General features: G+C 53.3%; 2 protein-coding genes across 2 annotated transcripts; one reads left to right on the plus strand and one right to left on the minus strand.

Moving 5' to 3' along the window:
* Positions 1–241: 241 nt before the first annotated feature.
* Positions 242–10492, plus strand: BEST1 (bestrophin 1; the record flags this gene model as incomplete). The annotated part of the gene is made up of 9 exons (XM_080691916.1): positions 242–393; positions 2526–2620; positions 3003–3236; positions 4416–4570; positions 4897–4974; positions 6219–6371; positions 6536–6616; positions 6917–7068; positions 9712–10492. 9 exons carry the CDS (start codon positions 242–244, stop codon positions 10490–10492), a joined length of 1881 nt encoding a protein of 626 aa, XP_080548042.1.
* A 2297-nt stretch (positions 10493–12789) lies between these two features.
* Positions 12790–15612, minus strand: FTH1 (ferritin heavy chain 1). The gene is made up of 4 exons (XM_080713921.1): positions 15349–15612; positions 13580–13726; positions 13212–13337; positions 12790–13118 (listed from the first exon to the last, which is right to left on the minus strand). The coding sequence occupies exons 1-4, from the start codon at positions 15460–15462 to the stop codon at positions 12954–12956; spliced, it is 552 nt and encodes a 183-aa protein (XP_080570047.1). The 5' UTR covers positions 15463–15612; the 3' UTR covers positions 12790–12953.
* Between the last annotated feature and the right edge of the window lie 1805 nt (positions 15613–17417).

A 17417-nucleotide genomic window follows, 5' to 3' on the forward strand; every position in this document is an offset into this window, starting at 1 on the left:
CTTCCCTGCAGGGCTGGGAGGGCTTCTGGGTTCCCATCCCCCATGGGAGATCAGAGCTGGGGGGGGTGTGGAGACCACCTGACCCCCTCCCAATGTCCAGGAGAGAGAGAGGATCCCGCGCAGGGAAGGGTCCTGGATAAGGTCTCGCCCGAGTCCCAGAAAGGAACTGCCCAAGGCCTCTGGTCCCCACACCCAGTGTCCTCTCTACCGCCCACCAGGATCCCCGCCCTCCTGCGCAGCCATGACCATCACCTACTCCAGCCAAGTGGCTAACGCCCGCCTGGGGTCCTTCTCTTGCCTGCTTCTGTGCTGGAGGGGCAGCATCTACAAGCTCCTCTACGGGGAGTTCTTCATCTTCCTCTTCTGCTACTATCTCATCCGCTTCATCTACAGGTACAGGCGGCGGGGCCAGGGAGGGAGGCGGCTCAGAGGTCCCGGGGTCCTCCCCAGCTAGTGGGCCCACGTGCCAGCGCACTGGAGATCTGCATGGAGCTCCCATCCAGGCCGCCAGGAGAGAAGAGAAATTACAGGCTCACGCCTGTAATCCCAGCACTTGGGAGGCTGAGGCAGGAGGATCGCGGGTTCCAGGCCAGCCTCAGCAATTTTCGGAGACACTCTGCAACTCAGCGAGACCCCGTTTCAGAATAAAAAAAAAGGGGGCTGAGGGTGGGGGGGCGCATGTTTGTAATTCCAGTATTTGGGAGGCAGAGACGGGAGGATCGCAGGTTCGCGGCCAGCCTCAGCTACTTAAGGAGGCTCTCAGTAACTTAGTGAGACCCTGTTTCAAAATAAAGAATAAAATAGGGCTGAGGGTGTAGCTCAGAGGTAGAATGCCCCTGGGTTCAATCTTCAGAACCACAAAAAAGGGGGGGGAAAGGAGGAGGGCTAGGGGGTGTAACTCAGAGGTAGATGCTTCTGGATTCAATCCCCAGTACCTCCTCCCCCCCAAAAAAAAGTTACACAGAGGGCTGGGGATATAGCATGTTGTTTGTTTATTTATTTATTTATTTATTTAGTAGTACTGAGGATGCTACCCAGGGGTACTCTACCTCCGAGCTGTACCCCCAACCCTATTTTTCTTATTCTTTATCTTGAAACAGGGCCTCACTGAGTGTGCAGGGCCTCACTAAGTAGCTGAGGCTGTCCCCGAACTGCGATCCTCTGGTCTCAGCCTCCCAAATGCTGGGATTACAAGTGTGCGCCACCACACCCGGTGTGTTTATTACTTTTTAAAAATAGTTTGTTTGTTTTTGCCAGGCGTGGTGGCACACGCCTGGCAAAATCCCCACGCTTGGGAGGCGGAGACAGGAGGATCGTGCGGGTTCGAAGCCAGCCGCGCTGGCTTAAGAGACCCTGTTTCCAAATAAAATATAAAATAGGTCTTGGAGTGTATCCCGGAGGTAGAAGGGTTCCATCCCTAGTACCACGCACACAAAAAAAGTTTGTTTGTTTTTTTTTTAAGGAGCAGTTGTAGGTTCATAACAAAATAAGGCAGAAAGTTGAGGTTCTCCCGGGCCCTGCCCCGCCTGGCAGCCGCCAGCCACGCGGGCTCCAGAGTGCGCATTTGTTCTAATAGATGGATTTGCACCAACACAGCACAAAGTGCGCGGTTCCCATAGGGCTCACTCTTGGGATCATCCTGAGTTTACCAATATCATTTCATACAGAGACGTTTCGCTCCCGGAGAAAATCCTCCACCCCCACCTCCCACTCTCATCCCTCTCTCCCATACATTCCTTTCTTTCTTTTTTCTTTTCTCTCTTTCTTTCTTTTTTCTTTTCTTTTGTGGTACTGGGGATGGTACCCAGGTGCGTTCTACTGCCAGGCTACACCCCCAATCCTTTTTAAAAATTCTTTATTTTGAAACAGGGTCTCACCGAGTTGTGGAGGGCCTAAGTAACTGAGGCTGGCCATGAACCTGCGATCTTCCAGTCTCAGCCTCCCAAGTACTGGGATTACAAGCGTGTGCCACCACGCTGGCTGGCATTTACCAGACATTCTTTTTTTTTTTTTTTTTTTTTTTTTTTTTTTTTTGCGGGTCTGGGGATGGAATCCAGGGGCATTTGACCTCCGAGCTACACCCCCTTGCCCTATTTTTAATTCTTTATTTTGAAACCGGGTCTCACTGAGTTGCAGAGGGCCTCACTAAGTAGCTGAGGCTGTCCGGGAACTGTGATCCTCCGGTCTCAGCCTCCCGAACGCTGGGATGACAAGCTTGCGCCACCACGCCCGGCTTACCAGACATTCTTTAAAGACCAAGCATCTTTGTTTCAACCGGTTTTAAACAACTGTCCCGTAGCTCCTTTGAAAGGGCCAGTGTGCCCGAAGCTGACCTTCAGGAGGCCCTTCCCTCCTGCCCCTTAGCCAGGGTTTAAAGGGGCCTCCTCCAGCCTGCCGGGTTTGCTCTGGCTCGGGCAGAGGGACCCCTGGGCCAGGTGGGCGGAAAGCACCCGAGGCCGCCCTCCCCGGGGCGGGCCGGGGGGGGTCTCCTTCCCCCCTCCAGTGTGCCCGCCCGCCCCGTCCAGGTTGGCGCTCACGGAGGAGCAGCAGGTGCTGTTTGAGAAGCTGGCCTTGTACTGCAATGGCTACATCCAGCTCATCCCCATTTCCTTCGTGCTGGGTGAGCGCCCCCTGGCGGCCGTCGGTGGTCCCGCGGCTGGCCCCAGCCCTGGGGTTAGGGATTGGACCCCCGGGGCTAGGGGGTGACAGAGAAGACCAGGGGCAGGGAAGGGGTCTCCGTGTAGTTCAGAGAAACGTGCAGACCTCAGCCAGAGAGGCTAAAGGTGGATATCTGGAAGGCCCCGTCGTAGGCACTCAAGCGGGGCGGGTGGGTTGGGGTCTGGTGGATGGCGGCCACCCCAGGCACGGATGGAAACCTGGCGGCTCTCGCGTCTCCCTGAGCGGCCTCCGGCATCAGAGAGATGGGGAAACGGCGGCATCGCCGGGCGCTGGTGTCTGGCCACAGCCCGGCCCTGCCCCCTCGCCCCCTCCCTCCTGCCCAGGTTTCTACGTGACCCTCGTCGTGACCCGCTGGTGGAACCAGTACGAGAGCCTGCCGTGGCCCGACCGCCTCACGAGCCTGGTGTCGGGCTTCGTGGAGGGCAGGGACGAGCAGGGCCGGCTGCTGCGGCGCACGCTCATCCGCTACGCCAACCTGGGCCACGTGCTCATCCTGCGCAGCATCAGCACCGCGGTCTACAAGCGCTTCCCCAGCCTCCAGCACTTGGTGCAAGCAGGTGGGCGGGGCCAGAGCCCCGGGGCGGGGCCAGAGGCGGAGGGGCGTGGCCGGAGCTGAAGGCTGTGCTCCGGCCGCAGCCCCCTCCACTAGGAGGGTCCGTGAGGCCGACTGGGCCCGGGATAGTCAGGTTGCTTCAGGTTGGGGCAAGGACAAAACCTAGCTTCAGGACTGATAGTAGGAATTTTTTTTTCTTTTTTAGTACTGGGGATTAAACTCAGGGGCATTTTTTTTTTTTTTTTTTTTTTGTGGTACTGGGGGTGGAACCCAAAGGCTTTCTACCTCCGGGCTATATTCCCAGACTTTTTTTTTATTTTTTATTTGGAAACAGGGTCTCACTAAGTTGCTGAGAGCCTCACTAAGTAGCTGAGGCTGGCTTCGAACCCGTGCGATCCTCCTGTCTCAGCCTCCCAAGCGCGGGGATTACAAGCGTGCGCCACCACGCCCGGAAAACTCAGGGGCATTCTACTTCTCAGCTACATCACCACCCCTGTTTTATTTATTTTTATTTGAAAACAGGGTCTTGCTAATTTACTGAGGCTGTCCTTGAACCTGTGATCCTCCTGTCTCAGCCTCCCAAGTACTGAGATTATTACATGCTTGTTCCACCACCCTGGGCTCCTGGCAGGGCTTTGAGGCAGGTCCAGGATCTTTGAAGGACAAGGGAAGGGGTGGAGGATCGGGAACTGGTGAGCAGTACTAGGGTCTACCTTCCTCTGCCCTTCCTGTTCTGGCTTCCGGTTTCCAGGCTGGAGGTCTGGGACGTTGGCTTCTGGCCTCGCCCCGGCCATGCTGACCCTGGTCAGGATATTAACACAGCCATCTACAGCATGGCTCATTCTTTTTTTGTAGAAAGAGAGGATGGCAGGGTATGGTGGCGCATGCCTGTAATCCCAGTCCTTGGGAGGCTGAGACAGGAGGACCGCAGGTTCGTGGGCAGCCTCGGCAACTTAGCAAAACCCTGTTTCAAAATAAAAAATAAAAAGGGCTGGGGGGAGGTGATGCGTAGCTCAGAAGTAAAATGTCCCTGGGTTCATCTCCAGGAGTATAAAGAAAGAAGAGAAGGAAGGAAGTCGGCCAAGGAGCACGAGGTCCCTACGGGTGGCCAGAGCGTGGCCGGCCACCTAGTGCCAGGCCCTCTTCTGAACGCTCTCCCCCTGCTGCTGTCTTTACTCTGCAGGCTTTATGACGCCCGCGGAGTACAAGCAGTTTCAGAAGCTGAGCCTGCCGCACAACATGTTCTGGGTGCCCTGGGTGTGGTTTGCCAACCTGTCAATGAAGGCGTGGCTCACAGGCCGGATCCGGGATCCCGTGCTGCTCCAGAGCCTGATGAATGTGAGCCCCCTGCCCGGATGGGGCTGGTAGAAGGTTTCCTAGGAAGAGAAGGCTGGCGCCTGGGGGCCTTCCCGGAGCCTACGGTGGGGTACAGGACCTTTTCCAAAAGAATTCTCGGCCCCAGGTGGCCCCTCTCCATCCCCTCTTTAAGTGAGCCTCTGAGGTCCTGCTTCCTTTTTGCCACAGGAGGAGGTGGACCACAGAGAGGTGTGAGCTGCCTGTGAGCACACACTCAGGGCTGGCCCATGGACGCCAGACCCTGGTACTTAGGGACGGGGTGGAGGTGAACGGTGGGGAACAACGGCAGAACCCCATCTTTCCCTTAGGAGATGAGCACCCTGCGTACTCAGTGCGGACAACTGTATGCCTATGACTGGATCAGTATCCCGCTGGTGTACACACAGGTGAGCACTGGGCTGCTGCGGTATTCCTTTAGGAAACTGAGGCTAGGAGGACCCAGGAAGCTGGCTCTCCTAGAGACTGAGTAAAAGGCTCACCCTGGGAGTTGGATCTGGACTTCAGACATCTTATTTAGTGCCAAGTTCAAAGCATCCAGGCTCTGCCTGGTCCGGCCACGTGGAGGCGGTGTGAGTAGACCTATCTTTTCTAATGGGGATGGAGCCCAAGGACTCTTTACCACTGAGCTGCATCAGCAGCCCCCAGCCATTTTTATTTTCAAACAAGGTGTCACTAAGTTGCCCAGGCTGACCTGCGATCCTCCGTCAGCTTCCCAAGCATAGGATTACAGCTGTCAGCTTCCCAAGCATAGGATTACACCTGTGAGCCACACCTGGCTTATACCTGTCTTAAAGAGGAGAAAAGAGAGCCGGGGCGTGATGGCGCATTCGGGGGAGGCTGAGACAGGGGGATCCTAAGTTCGTGGACAGCCCCAGCTACTTAGTGAGGCCCTCTGTAACTCAGTGAGACCCTGTTTCAAAATAAAGAATAAAAAATAGGGATGAGGGCGAACTTGGAGGTAGAATGTCCCTGGGTTTCACCCCCAAAATGCTGCAATAAATAAATAAATAAATAAATAAATAAATAAATAAATACAGAGGAAAAAAGAAGCTATGGTGAGTGCCTGTCATCTCAGTACTTTGGAAGTCGAGACAGGAAGATCGCAGGTGGTTCGGGACCAGCCTGAGCAACTTAGCGAGACCCTGTTTCAAAATAATAAAATAAGCCAGGCGTGGTGGCACACGCTTGTGATCCCAGCATCCAGGGGACTGAGACTTGAGGATTGTGGTTTTTGGACAGCCTCAGCTACTTAAAGATGCCCTCCGCAAATTAGTGAGACCCTGTTTCAAAATAAAGAATAAAAAATAGAGCAGGGTGTGTAGCTTGGAGGTCGAATGCACCTGGGTTCCATCCCCAAACCTGCAATAAATAAAATAAATAAATAAATAATAAATAAGTTAAAATAAAAAGGGCTGGGGTAATGCTTGGTGGGATAGTACCCCAGGCATATTCCCTCCCTCTCTCTCTCTCTCTCTCGCTCTCTCTCTCTCTCTCTCTCTCTCTCACACACACACACACACACACACACACACACACTAGTAAACCTACTAAGTCGTGTGAGTGTGCTCCAGCCTGGGCTGCCTGGTCTCAGAGTCCTAGCTCTCGGCTGCAGCCTCCTTTTCTCCCCCAGGTGGTGACCGTGGCGGTGTACAGCTTCTTTCTGGCTTGCCTGATCGGGCGGCAGTTCCTGAACCCAGCCAAGGCCTACCCGGGCCACGAGATGGACCTCGTTGTGCCTGTCTTCACAATCCTGCAGTTCTTCTTCTATATGGGCTGGCTGAAGGTGAGCCGAGCCAGGCCCCACAGGGCCCTGGCCAGCAGGCGGTCAGGACGACAGCAGTCGGGCAGGAAGGGCATCGTGGGGTGTGGAGATGGCCAGGCCCAAGGTTTAAGCGCGGGAGGCCAGAGTTCTACCCGCAGGACCCTAGAACCTGGCTTCTCCCCAAGGTGGCAGAACAACTCATCAACCCCTTCGGAGAGGATGATGATGATTTTGAGACCAACTGGATCATCGACAGGCACTTGCAGGTATGGAGGGAGGCTGGACCACGGACCCCTCCCAGAATGGACCCAAGGAGGGGGACTCCGCAGTTCTGCAGGAAGGCCTCCTAGGGAACTGTCCTCCCCACGCCCCTTTCAGCCGACTCTTGGCTCACAGGGTTCTCACCTTAACTTTTGAGGCTGCAGGGAGGCCTCAGCCTCTCCGTTCACAGGTAGAGAAAGCAAGGTCCACAGAGGGGAAGTGACTGGCCCAAGTCGCCGGGCAAGGGCATGGTCCTCCCGGGCTCACCTCTCGGTCGGCTTTCCCCCTCTGCCCCTGGCGACCAGGTGTCTCTGTTGTCTGTGGATGACATGCATCAGGATCTGCCTCCCATGGAGCGAGACATGTACTGGAACGAGACGGAACCAATGCCCCCCTACACGGCCGCCGCTGCCCAGAGCCGTCGCACCTCTTTCTTTGGGTCTACGTTCAACATCAGGTAGGCAGTGCGGGGGAACCGGGCGGGCAGCTTCTCGAGTTCAGGGGCCTGCCTAGGGACCGAGAATGGCACTTGTTAATACACACTGGGTACTTCGCAGGGGCCAGGCAGTATAGCAGGTTCTTACTGGTATTCACTATTTTTCTGCCAAATTCCCCTGGCTTGTTATCCCCAGTACAAGCTCAGAAGGGTGAGTTGCCCAGCCTGACGTCATTTCACTGGCAAAGAGCACATCTCAGCCAAGTCTCCTGGATTCTACCTCCACGCTCAACCCTCACCTGTGCCGTGCAGACTCCTTAGTCCAGAAGGGCTCTTAGGCACCTGCAGACTGAGCTCTCCTGTCTCAGCCTCCCAAGTACTGGGATTACAAGCATGTGCCACCAGGCCCGACCTTTGCTCTTTTAAGGACCAAATAGTCGACTAAGCTATAATCGGGATTAGCTGAGTCCATAATTAGCGTGAAGAAGGGTTGCGAAAATGATTAAATGAAGGAGGGCAGCTTGCTTAGGTAAGAAACATTTCTGAAGCCGGGTGTGGTGGCGCACGCTTGTAATCCCCGTGCTTGGGAGGCTGAGACAGGAGGACCGCACAGGTTCAAAGCCAGCCTCAGCAACTTAGTGAGAACCTGTTTCCGAGTAAAATATAATAGAGGTCTGGGAGTGTAGCCCGAAGGTAGAAAGCCTCTGGGTTTCATCCCCAGCACCACAAAAAAAAAAAAAAGAAAGAAAGAAAGAAAGAAAGAAAGAAAGAAGCTATGAGTCCTTCATTGTCTGTACCCCAGCATTTGAAGGGCAGGGCAAGGTGAATTACAGACTAACACAGAGACCTTGCCCCCCGGGAGCATGTGAGGTCGCACAAACCCAGGGCCCACGGTCTGGGTACAAGGTACCAAGAACCAGATGCCTAGGGCCAGGACAGAGCACAGAGCAGAGAGCACCTTTGCCTGGCTGGGAGGCAGCCTTCCCCTGGGTGGAGCACGGGATAATTTTCATGCAGGTAAGCTTCCCCTTGCAAGGAAAGGTCTTGGGCCTCCAGGAAGTCTGCTGCTAGGAGGCCTTGCCCAGATTCACTCCTGGGCCTCATTTGAGCCATCGTATTGGGTACCAGCAATTGTGCTTGCCTAGGTTTTAGCAGGAGGAAGGAGATGAAGAGGATGCCCTTAAGTGCCAGGTGAGGAGCCGGGCGTGGTGGCGCACGCTTGTCATCCCAGCATTCGGGAGGCTGAGACCTGGAGGATCGCAGTTCGCCGACAGCCTCAGCTACTTAGTGAGGCCCTCTGCAACTCAGCGAGACCCGTTTTCAAAATAAAGAATAAAAAATAGGGCAGGGGGTGTAGCTTGGAGGTCAAATGCCCCTGGGTTCCATCCCCAGACCCACAAAAATAAATAAATAAATAAATAAATAAATAAATAATAAATAAAAGCATGTCAAGCTTAGATGGGTTTGGATGTTAACTTTTTTTTTTTTTGGTACTGGGGACTGACTGAACTCAGGAGCAGTTTAACCCTGAGCTATACCCCCAGCCCTATATTATTTTTAATTTTGCAACAGGATCTAAGTTTCTGAGCATCTCACTAAGTAGCTAAAGTTGTCCTAAGACCTGTGATTGTCCTGCCTTGGCCCCCCCACCCCGGTACTGGGATTAGAGGCAAGTGCCACCATGCCCGGCTGAGCCAAATAACTTTGAGGGGAGCTGGGCCTTGAAGCACGTGCTGGGAGGTTCAGGATGGAGCAAGAGAGAGGTGTGAGCCGGGACATTTCAAGGAAGGCTGTGCAGCCTCAGCCCTAGGCCAGAGGATGCAGGCAGGTGAGGGAGGGCTGGGATGTAGCTCAGCCATAGAGCCCTGGCCTACAGTGTGCAAAGTCCTGGGCTGAACCAGCACCTCCACAAAAATAAATAAATAAATAAATAAATAAATAAATAAATATTAAATTTAAGCCACACATGGTGGAGCACGTCTATCTATTATCCCAGTACTTAGGAGGTTGAGACAGGAAGGTTGCAGGTTCAAGGCCAGCCTCAGCAACTTAGCAAGACCCTGGGCATGGTGGCCCATCCTGTAATCCCAGTACCTGGGAGACTGAGACAGGAGGGCCGTCTCGGGTCTCAGCCCTCCATCTCGGGAGGATCGCCAGGTTCAAGGCCGACCTCAGTAATTTAGTGAGCCCCTGTCTCAAGATAAATAATAAAGTGGGCTAGGGGGTGTAGCTCAGAATGTTCCTGGTGCTTCAAAATGAATAAAGTAAAATATAAAGGTCTAGCCGGGCGTGGTGGCGCACGCTTGTCATCCCCGCGCTTGGGAGGCTGAGACAGGAGGATCGCACAGGTTCGAAACCAGCCTCAGCTACTTAGTGAGGCTCTCGGCGACTTAGTGAGACCCTGTTTCCAAATAAAGTATAAAATAGGTCTGGGAGTATAGCCCGGAGGTAGAAAGCCCCTGGGTTCCACCCCCAGTACCACCACCACCAAAAAAAAAAAAAAAAAAAGAAAAAAAATATATATCTGGACGGTAGCTCAGAGGTAGAATACCCCTGGGTGGTTCAATCTACAGTACCAAAGGAAAAAAAGGGGTGGGTGCTGAGAAGCAAGTGAGATCGGGCTTTGGTCCTTTGTCCCCCGACTCAGCTATGTCTCCTTTCCAGCCTGCATAAAGAAGAAATGGAATTTCAGCCCAATCAGATGGAGGAGGACACTCATCCCGGCATCTTTGACCGCTTCTTGGGGCTGCATTCCCATGACTACCACCATCCTTCCCGGACCAACTCCAAGACCAAACTCTTGTGGTCCAAGAAGGAACCTTACCTCCAGGAGGCTCAGCCCAGGAATGACAGACAGAAGCCCAGGGCCCAGGATGACGTCAGGGCCCGGAAGCTCAAGGCGATGGACGCCTTCAAGGCCGCTCCGTTCTACGAGCGGCCGGGCTACCACAGCGCTCCACAGACGCCCCTCAGCCACACGCCCATGGTCTTTCCCCCGGAACAGGCAGCGCCCTCGGGTGCAGACACTAAAGACCAAAGCCTAAAGTCTGCCACTTCTGGGGTCAAGAGCAGTTTAGAATTGCTCCTAAAAGGAGACGGGTTCTTGAGGGAGCACCCAGAAGTACATCAGGCGAAGAAGAAAAACATAGAGTTTAACCTGGCAGAAATGCCCGTGATCCCCGAAGGTCAACCCAGAGAGGCACACCTGGAACTGACAAGCAGCACGGGCACGACGCTCAAAGGTCATGCCGATCTCTATGAAGACGCCGAGAGCAGGTCTGTCCACCCGGGCCAGGGCCACTGCATCCTGTGGGTGTCTCTTCCCCACCCCAGCCGTCCCTTCTCCCAGCCTACCCTTTCTCCAGTTTCCTATGCTTCCAGTACTGCCAGAGCATGCAGGTTCTGGCCCGCACTGGCCATGGGTATACACGGGCTGCCTCAATAGGGACCCTAGGAAGTGCTGGGGCCTGGGGTGGGGGGCATATGCATGCTTCATTCCAGAGCTTGGTATTACCAGGAAGACTTCCCTGGGAGCCACTGAAGGAAGGAGTTAAACTGCCCAGAATGCGGGAGCAGGGCCGCCTCGGGGCTGGCAGGCCAGGCCTGCGCAGACAAGGTTCCAGTTTACTTTGTACAAAGGGTGGCTGACAAAAGGCCACGAGGCCAAACCGGGGCTCTAGGCTGTAACCCAAGGACTCGACCCACTGCCCAGTTAGCTAGGAGATGGCAGATGTTTGCTTAGAACTCTTGAGAGTGGCACCCACACACTCTAAGAAAGGGTGGCGCCAGGCGTGGCGGCGCACGCTTGAAACTCTCACGCTTGGGAAGCTGACAGGAGGATCGCGCAGGTTTGAAGCCAGCCTCTCCTGGCTTAAGAGACCCTGTTTTTTTCCAAATTTAAAAAATATAAAATAGGTTTGGGAGTGTGGCCCAGAGGTAGAAGGCCCCTGGGTTCCATCCCCAGTACCACTACCACCACCAAAAAAACCAAAAAAAAACACAAAAAAACAAAAAAACAAACAAAAAAAAAGGGTGGCAAATACTCCCTACTCCCAGGAACTGGCAAATAGTAGGGTGGGGGGCTACCCAAAGCCCCTGAGCCATCCTCTCAGCCCTTTGGGGATTTCACCAGAACACTTTGAAATTTTTCTTTTTTTTCTTTTTTTTTTTTTGCAGGTCTGAGGATGGAAGCCAGGGGTAATCGACCTCTGAGCTACACCCCCTGCCCTATTTTTTTATTCTTTGAATCAGTGTCTCACTAAGTTGTGGAGGGCCTAAGTAGCTGAGGCTGTCTGTGTACCGCGACCCTCCAGTCTCAGCCTCCAGAATGCTGGGATCACAAGCGTGCGCCACCGCGCCCGACCACACTTTGAAATTTCATGCCCGACTAGAAATGCTACCCCATCCTCAATCACAACATGGGAAATGCAACTTCCCATTTCTATATTCTCAAGCAGATTTTGTGGTTAGAACTCTTTAGCTTTCACAACTGAAAAGGTAAAAAGGCAACAATTTGTCTGTGAGGGCAAGATAGTGATTTTTGTTGTTCCTTAGTACAGGCTGCCAGTTGTACAACCCCAGAACATACGTATTACTGGAGACTGAACCCCAGGCAGTTCTACTGAGCTTTACCCAGCCCATAAATTGCTGAGGCGGGCTTCAAACTTGCAGGGTTCTTGGCCTCAGCCTCCTGGGTTACAGGTGTGCACAACTGGGCCTGACTAGACAGGGACTATTTCCAGATCACCTGTGCCATAAGGATGTAAATATTAAAACTATATTTCAGCCAGGCGTGGTGACGCACGCTTGTAATCCCAGCATTCGGGAGGCTGAGACCAGAGGATCACGGTTCATGGTCAGCCTCAGCTACTTAGTGAGGCCCTCTGCAACTTAGTGAGACCTTGTTTCAAAATAAATAAAAAATAGGGCAGGGGCTGTAGCTCGCAGCTCAAATGCCCCTGGGTTCCATCCCAACCCGCAAAAACAAAACAACAAAACAGCAACAAGAAGAAACTATTTCAAGAGCAACCCTCTTAAGAAAGTTACTCTTGTTGGGCATGGTGGAGCATGCTTGTAATCCCTACTTGGGAGGTTAAGACAGGAGGATCGCAGTTTGCTGCCAGCCTCAGTTACTTAGTGAAACCCTGCTTCCAAATAAAGAATAAAAAATAGGGCTGGGAATGTAGCTCGGAGGTAGAAGGCCTCTGGGTTCCACCCCCAGTACTCCCCCTCCCCCAAACCCACAAACAAAAATACTCTTGAAATCAAGTACCTTCCATACTCATACTGTTAACTTTCTCAAATTCTCAATAGGGACGCAGCACATTCCCAGCCTGTTTCCTAAGGGGGATGCTCCGCTGGCCTGGTCCTCACCTGCCTGTACACCAACAGCGGGACAGTGATCCAGTCATATGCACACAGCTATCCACACTCCAAGAGTATGCTCCCGGGACAGCCTGAATTAATGGCTGGCTTAACGGATAACAAAAATAAGTAGTCCAGGACTACTTCAGCCTTTTTATGTACAAAACCGAGAATGAACCACTGGAAACATGTAATTCAGAATCAGAAATCTATTAGTCCTATCTGAATTGAACCCACCCACACCTCTGTATCTCTCCCCAACTAAAAAGTTTAATAAATACAAGTATTCTTCTAGGTGTTTTGTTTAGTGTGATTCTGAACTGCAACCCTTAGGGAAATCTGAAAACTGGCCCACCCCCACAATCTCAAAGACAATAGGCTGGGTACCAAATTTCTTTATTTGAAGGAATGGTACAAATTAAAGAGTTTAAGTGGATGTTTTGGTACAGCTTCTAGAAAAGGTAAAGGTGACCCCAACAGGCATGCACTGCTTTGGTGAGCAGGGGCATCGCTCCATGGCTCCGGTGAAGGCGGCCTCAGGCTTAGCTCTCGTTACTACTGTCTCCCAGGGTGTGCTTGTCAAAGAGATACTCTGCCATGCCGGACTCCGGAGCTCCCATCTTGCGCAGGTTGGTTACATGGTCACCCAATTCTTTGATGGATTTTACTTGCTCATTCAGGTAATGAGTCTCAATGAAGTCACACAACTATAGAAAAAAGCAGGGGAAGAAAGTTATTGTCGGCGTTCCCATCCCTCAAGCCCACTTTCTCCATTTCCCCCCTGGGTTTCCAATACTCACGTGGGGGTCATTTTTGTCCGTGGCCAGTTTGTGCAGCTCCAGGAGTGACTGGTTCACGCTTTTTTCCAGGTGTAACGCACATTCCATTGCATTCAGCCCACTCTCCCAGTCATCGCGGTCTGGTTTCTGCACGAGAGGTCAGATCATCATCTGCCATCGCTACCAATTAACCCCCAAGTCACCAAGCACCTCACATCTAACCACCATGCTTTGGCCAAACGTTTCCCCAGTGGCAGCTTTGGCTTTAACAGCCTCGTCCATTACCATCAGCCTACTTTCAATGGCAGGTCTAAAATGCCCAAACCCAGTATGTGGTCATTTTATAGGTAAAGTCAACTGCTAGTGTAGAAGACGTGCTTGTACCTTACCTTGATATCCTGGAGGAAGATTCGACCACCTCGCTGGTTCTGCAGTTTCATCAGCTTCTCGGCATGTTCCCTCTCCTCATGGGATTGGTGAAGAAAATATTTGGCAAAGTTCTTCAAAGCCACATCATCACGGTCAAAGTAGTAAGACTGAAAGAGGAACACAAGCGTTAGATTAAGGATTCCCCCAGGAAGGCAGCTGTAACAGACTGTAAAGGCTGTCTGCCACCCTAGCCTGCCTTCTCAGGGCACAGCAAGAGGGGGTCCGTGACTAAAGAGACTGGGGGCACATGCATTCTCGGACTGAACTCAACAGTAACTAATTTCTGTCCTAAAACGGAAAATTGAAACTTGATCCTTGAAAGTTTATTCCTTCAAGGAACCTTTAGAATATCATGGGAATAGCCTCCAGCAGTGTCTTAAGAATATAAATCGGTGCGGAGGAAATTTCTTGTGCCACAGCCAAATATGTCTGAGGAGCTGGAGCATTACCCCTTCTTCGCCATGTTAACACATGGTTAAAACACGCCCAGAACCCTGCCAGCTGTAGAGCAGATGGCTGACTCGAGGCCAAGTATTAGTGTACTTCCATGACCAGTAGAAATAAAAAATTTGATTTTCAGTTTTTAGACACCTGCTATATTAGGGTGTTCTGAACAGGGAACAGCAGTCACAGAAACTCAGGCCCGTTTCAAATTTATTTGGAACACGTCTATTCTTGGATAATTTGCAGAGTCACACAGCAATTCTAAGGATGACTCCCACCACACTGCTTAAAACCCAGCGTGGTGGCTCATGCTTGTAATTCCAGCATCTGGGAGGCCGAGACAGGAGAATAGGGGATCCCCGACAGCCTCAGCTACTTGTGAGGTCCCTTTGCAACTCAGTGAGACCCTGTTTCAAAATAAAGAATAGAAAATAGGGGCCGGGGGTGTAGCTGGGAGGTAGAATGCCCCTGGGTTCCATGCCCAGTCTCGCAAAAAAAAAAAAAAAAAAAAAAAAAAAAAAAAAAATCAAAAATCGATTCCATAGATTACTGCCTGGAAAACTCCCTTGCCCAGTAATTGTTGGTGGACTTTAGCCAGGAACTAAGGGTACAATTAGCAGGAGGGTGTAACTCCAGGACACAAAGAGATTAGAGAATTAAGCACCCTAAGGTGCAAAGTTGGGTGACACTTTAGGGACTGCACAGGGGGAAGATTCCCTCCCTGAGATAATGCCTGAATGCAAGTGGGACTCAGAGATAAGTGGGGCAGAGACGTGGAGGCCGCTGCGAGCAGAGGGGTCGGGATAAGACCACAAGAGATAAAGGACTCCCTACCAACCTCCAGGGCTGCTGCTATACGACACCATTACCCAGCAGCAGGCCCCGTCATACCCTGGGGATGGGAGCCGGGTGTCGAATAAACGGAGGGCCTGAGGGTCACGTGATCGGAGGTGGCGGTAGAAGAAACGAGAGTGCCCAAAATCCACTCTCTTAATCGCAGGATGAGCTACGACTGCCAGCGGTGCAGCCCTGGGATCTCAGGGCACCAGGCCCTCTCTGCAAAGGCGAGCTTTGCCTGCAAGGGGGCCCTCGTAGGGGACAGCCCGAAAGGGTCAATTGCTCCGACCTACTGCGCCAGGCAAAGTCCTGGGAGACCTCGCGCGGTCTCCATTTTCCAAGCGGGCGCAGCAGGGAGGGAGGGAGGCGGGGAGGCCTCCGCCGGCCACACCCGGGCCGGGCCGCCGAGCCCCGCCGCCCCAGCAGGCCGGCCGCCCCCCGCGCTCACCATGGACAGGTAGACGTAGGAGGCGTAGAGCTCCAGGTTGATCTGGCGGTTGATGGCGGCCTCGGAGTCCTGGTGGTAGTTCTGGCGCACCTGCGAAGGGGACGAGGTCGTCATGGCTGGCGGCTGCGCGGTGCTGGGGCGGCTGCGGTCCGAGGGCGCTGCGAGGCGGTGGCGAGAGGCTGCGGGGTCCGGGCGGCGGCCGGGGTGGGGGGTCGAGCGCCGGGTTCCGTCCAAGCACTGTTGAAGCAGGAAACCGCGGCGGCTCTGGCGGAGAACGTCTGGCGCCCAGGGCGCCGGCCCGGCTTTTATAGCGGGAGCCCGCGTCAGGCCCGCCCCGGCCAATCAGCGCGCCCGCTGCCTGGCCCCGCCCCCGCCCCGCCCTCTGGAGCGCGCGCGGCCCTGACCCCGCGGGCGGGGCGCGGAGCTGGGGACGGGGGTGGAATGGGGGCGGGGGTCGGCCACCTCTGCGCCCCCGCGGAGCCTGGAGCCCCAGGAGGGCGCCAGCAATCCTGGCACATTCGTCTCTGTGCTTTTAGGGTCCGTGTAATGGGGATGGAGGGAAGACGCGAGGAGGGGCGGGAAGTCCATCTCCAGTGGCGTGGACTCCAGTGGAGTGGACGCCAGTGGAGTCCTGGGCCTTGGAACCGACCAGGCAGAGTGTAAGGGAGCGGGGGTGATTCTCAAGTCCCAAAAAGACACCCCTGGGTTCCTGGCCAAGGCGTGTTACCAAAAAAAAAAAAAAAAAAAAAAAATCATGGCTGTAGGGAAGCAGTTACGACACCCCGAGATGCCTGGTAATGCCTATTGGGAAATGGAAGCTAGACCGTGGGCTGCGGGTGAGTCAGAAGTTGGGCTGGAAGAGGTGCACTTTCTCTTCCTCAAAGGAAGGAGCGCGGTGGAGAAGTGGGGCCCCCAGCTGGCTTCGGGCCTGCTCCGCCCTCCTGACTTCAGCGACCACAGACACCTTTCCCTGAAAGCAAATATGGCTCCGAGTGCTGTTCCACAACAAAGGCCGGCTGGGCGGGCTGTGTTTCCCAAGAGACCGCCTAGCACCCGGAGTCGTGGGGCCGAGCCACCTGTGTTTCTGAGATGTCTGGTGGCGCTTAAAACTCGAAAATAGATCTCTGGGTTATAAAGAAAGGAGAAGCATCTTGGGTTTGGAAATGAAGCCGATGCTGAGGCCGTTTCAAATGGCCTTTTATCTTGCCCAGTCACCCTTGGGGTTGTCCTTGCAGAAAAGCTGGTGGGGCTGACTGACAGTTGACAGGTGCAGGAAACCCTGGAGGGACCAGGACATTGTGCGTGGCTTGGGTCCCAGGCTCAAAGAGGGTATGAATTGGTGGGTAGCAGAACTGGGGATGGGCCACCTTTCCTAGCTGCTATGTTCTGCGTTGCATGGTTCACTATTCTCAGGTCAGGGTCTTTTTTTTTTGTTTTGTTTTGTTTTTTATTTGATACTGAGTATTGAACCCAGGGACATTCCACCTCTGAGCTACACCCCAGCCCTATATTTAAATTTTGAAACAGGGTTTTGCTAAGTTGCTGAGAGCCTCACCATGTTGTTGAGCCTGGACTTGAATTTGTGACCCTCCTGTCTCAGTCTCCCAAGTACTGAGATGACAGGTGTGCACCACCAGGGTTTTTTTTTTTTTTTTTGGCAGGTCTGGGGATGGAACCCAGGGGCATTTGACCTCTGAGTTACACCTCCTTCCCTGTTTTTTATTTTTATTTTATTATTATTTTTTTTGCTACTAGGGATGGAACCCAGGAGCATTCTACCTCTGAGCTATATCCCCAGCCCTATTTTTTTATAAGTTTGAAACAGGGTCTCACTGAGTTGCAGAGGCCTCACTATGTAGCTGAGGCTGTCCTTGAACCACGATCCTCCTGTCTCAGCCTCTCCAATGCTGGGATTACAAGCGTGCGCCACCATGCCCGCCTCTGTTTTTCTTCTTTATTTTGAAACAGGGTCTCACTAAGTTGCGGAGGGCCTCACTGAGTAGCTGAGGCTGTCTGCGAACCAAGATCCTTTGGTCTCAGCCTCCATTCTGAATGCTGGGATTACAAGC

The sequence above is a fragment of the Muscardinus avellanarius genome (assembly GCF_963383645.1).
Source record: "Muscardinus avellanarius genome assembly, chromosome: 1".
Taxonomy (NCBI): Eukaryota; Metazoa; Chordata; class Mammalia; order Rodentia; family Gliridae; genus Muscardinus; species Muscardinus avellanarius.

Excerpts from the sequence above, each read along its gene's own strand:
- FTH1 (XM_080713921.1), bottom strand. The coding sequence starts at position 15,462 with ATGACGACCTCGTCCCCTTCGCAGGTGCGCCAGAACTACCACCAGGAC. Across the intron at positions 13,727-15,348 it reads CCTACGTCTACCTGTCCATG|TCTTACTACTTTGACCGTGA; the intron begins GTGAGCGCGGGG and ends TTCCTCTTTCAG. Across the intron at positions 13,119-13,211 it reads CGGACAAAAATGACCCCCAC|TTGTGTGACTTCATTGAGAC; the intron begins GTGAGTATTGGA and ends TTTTTTCTATAG.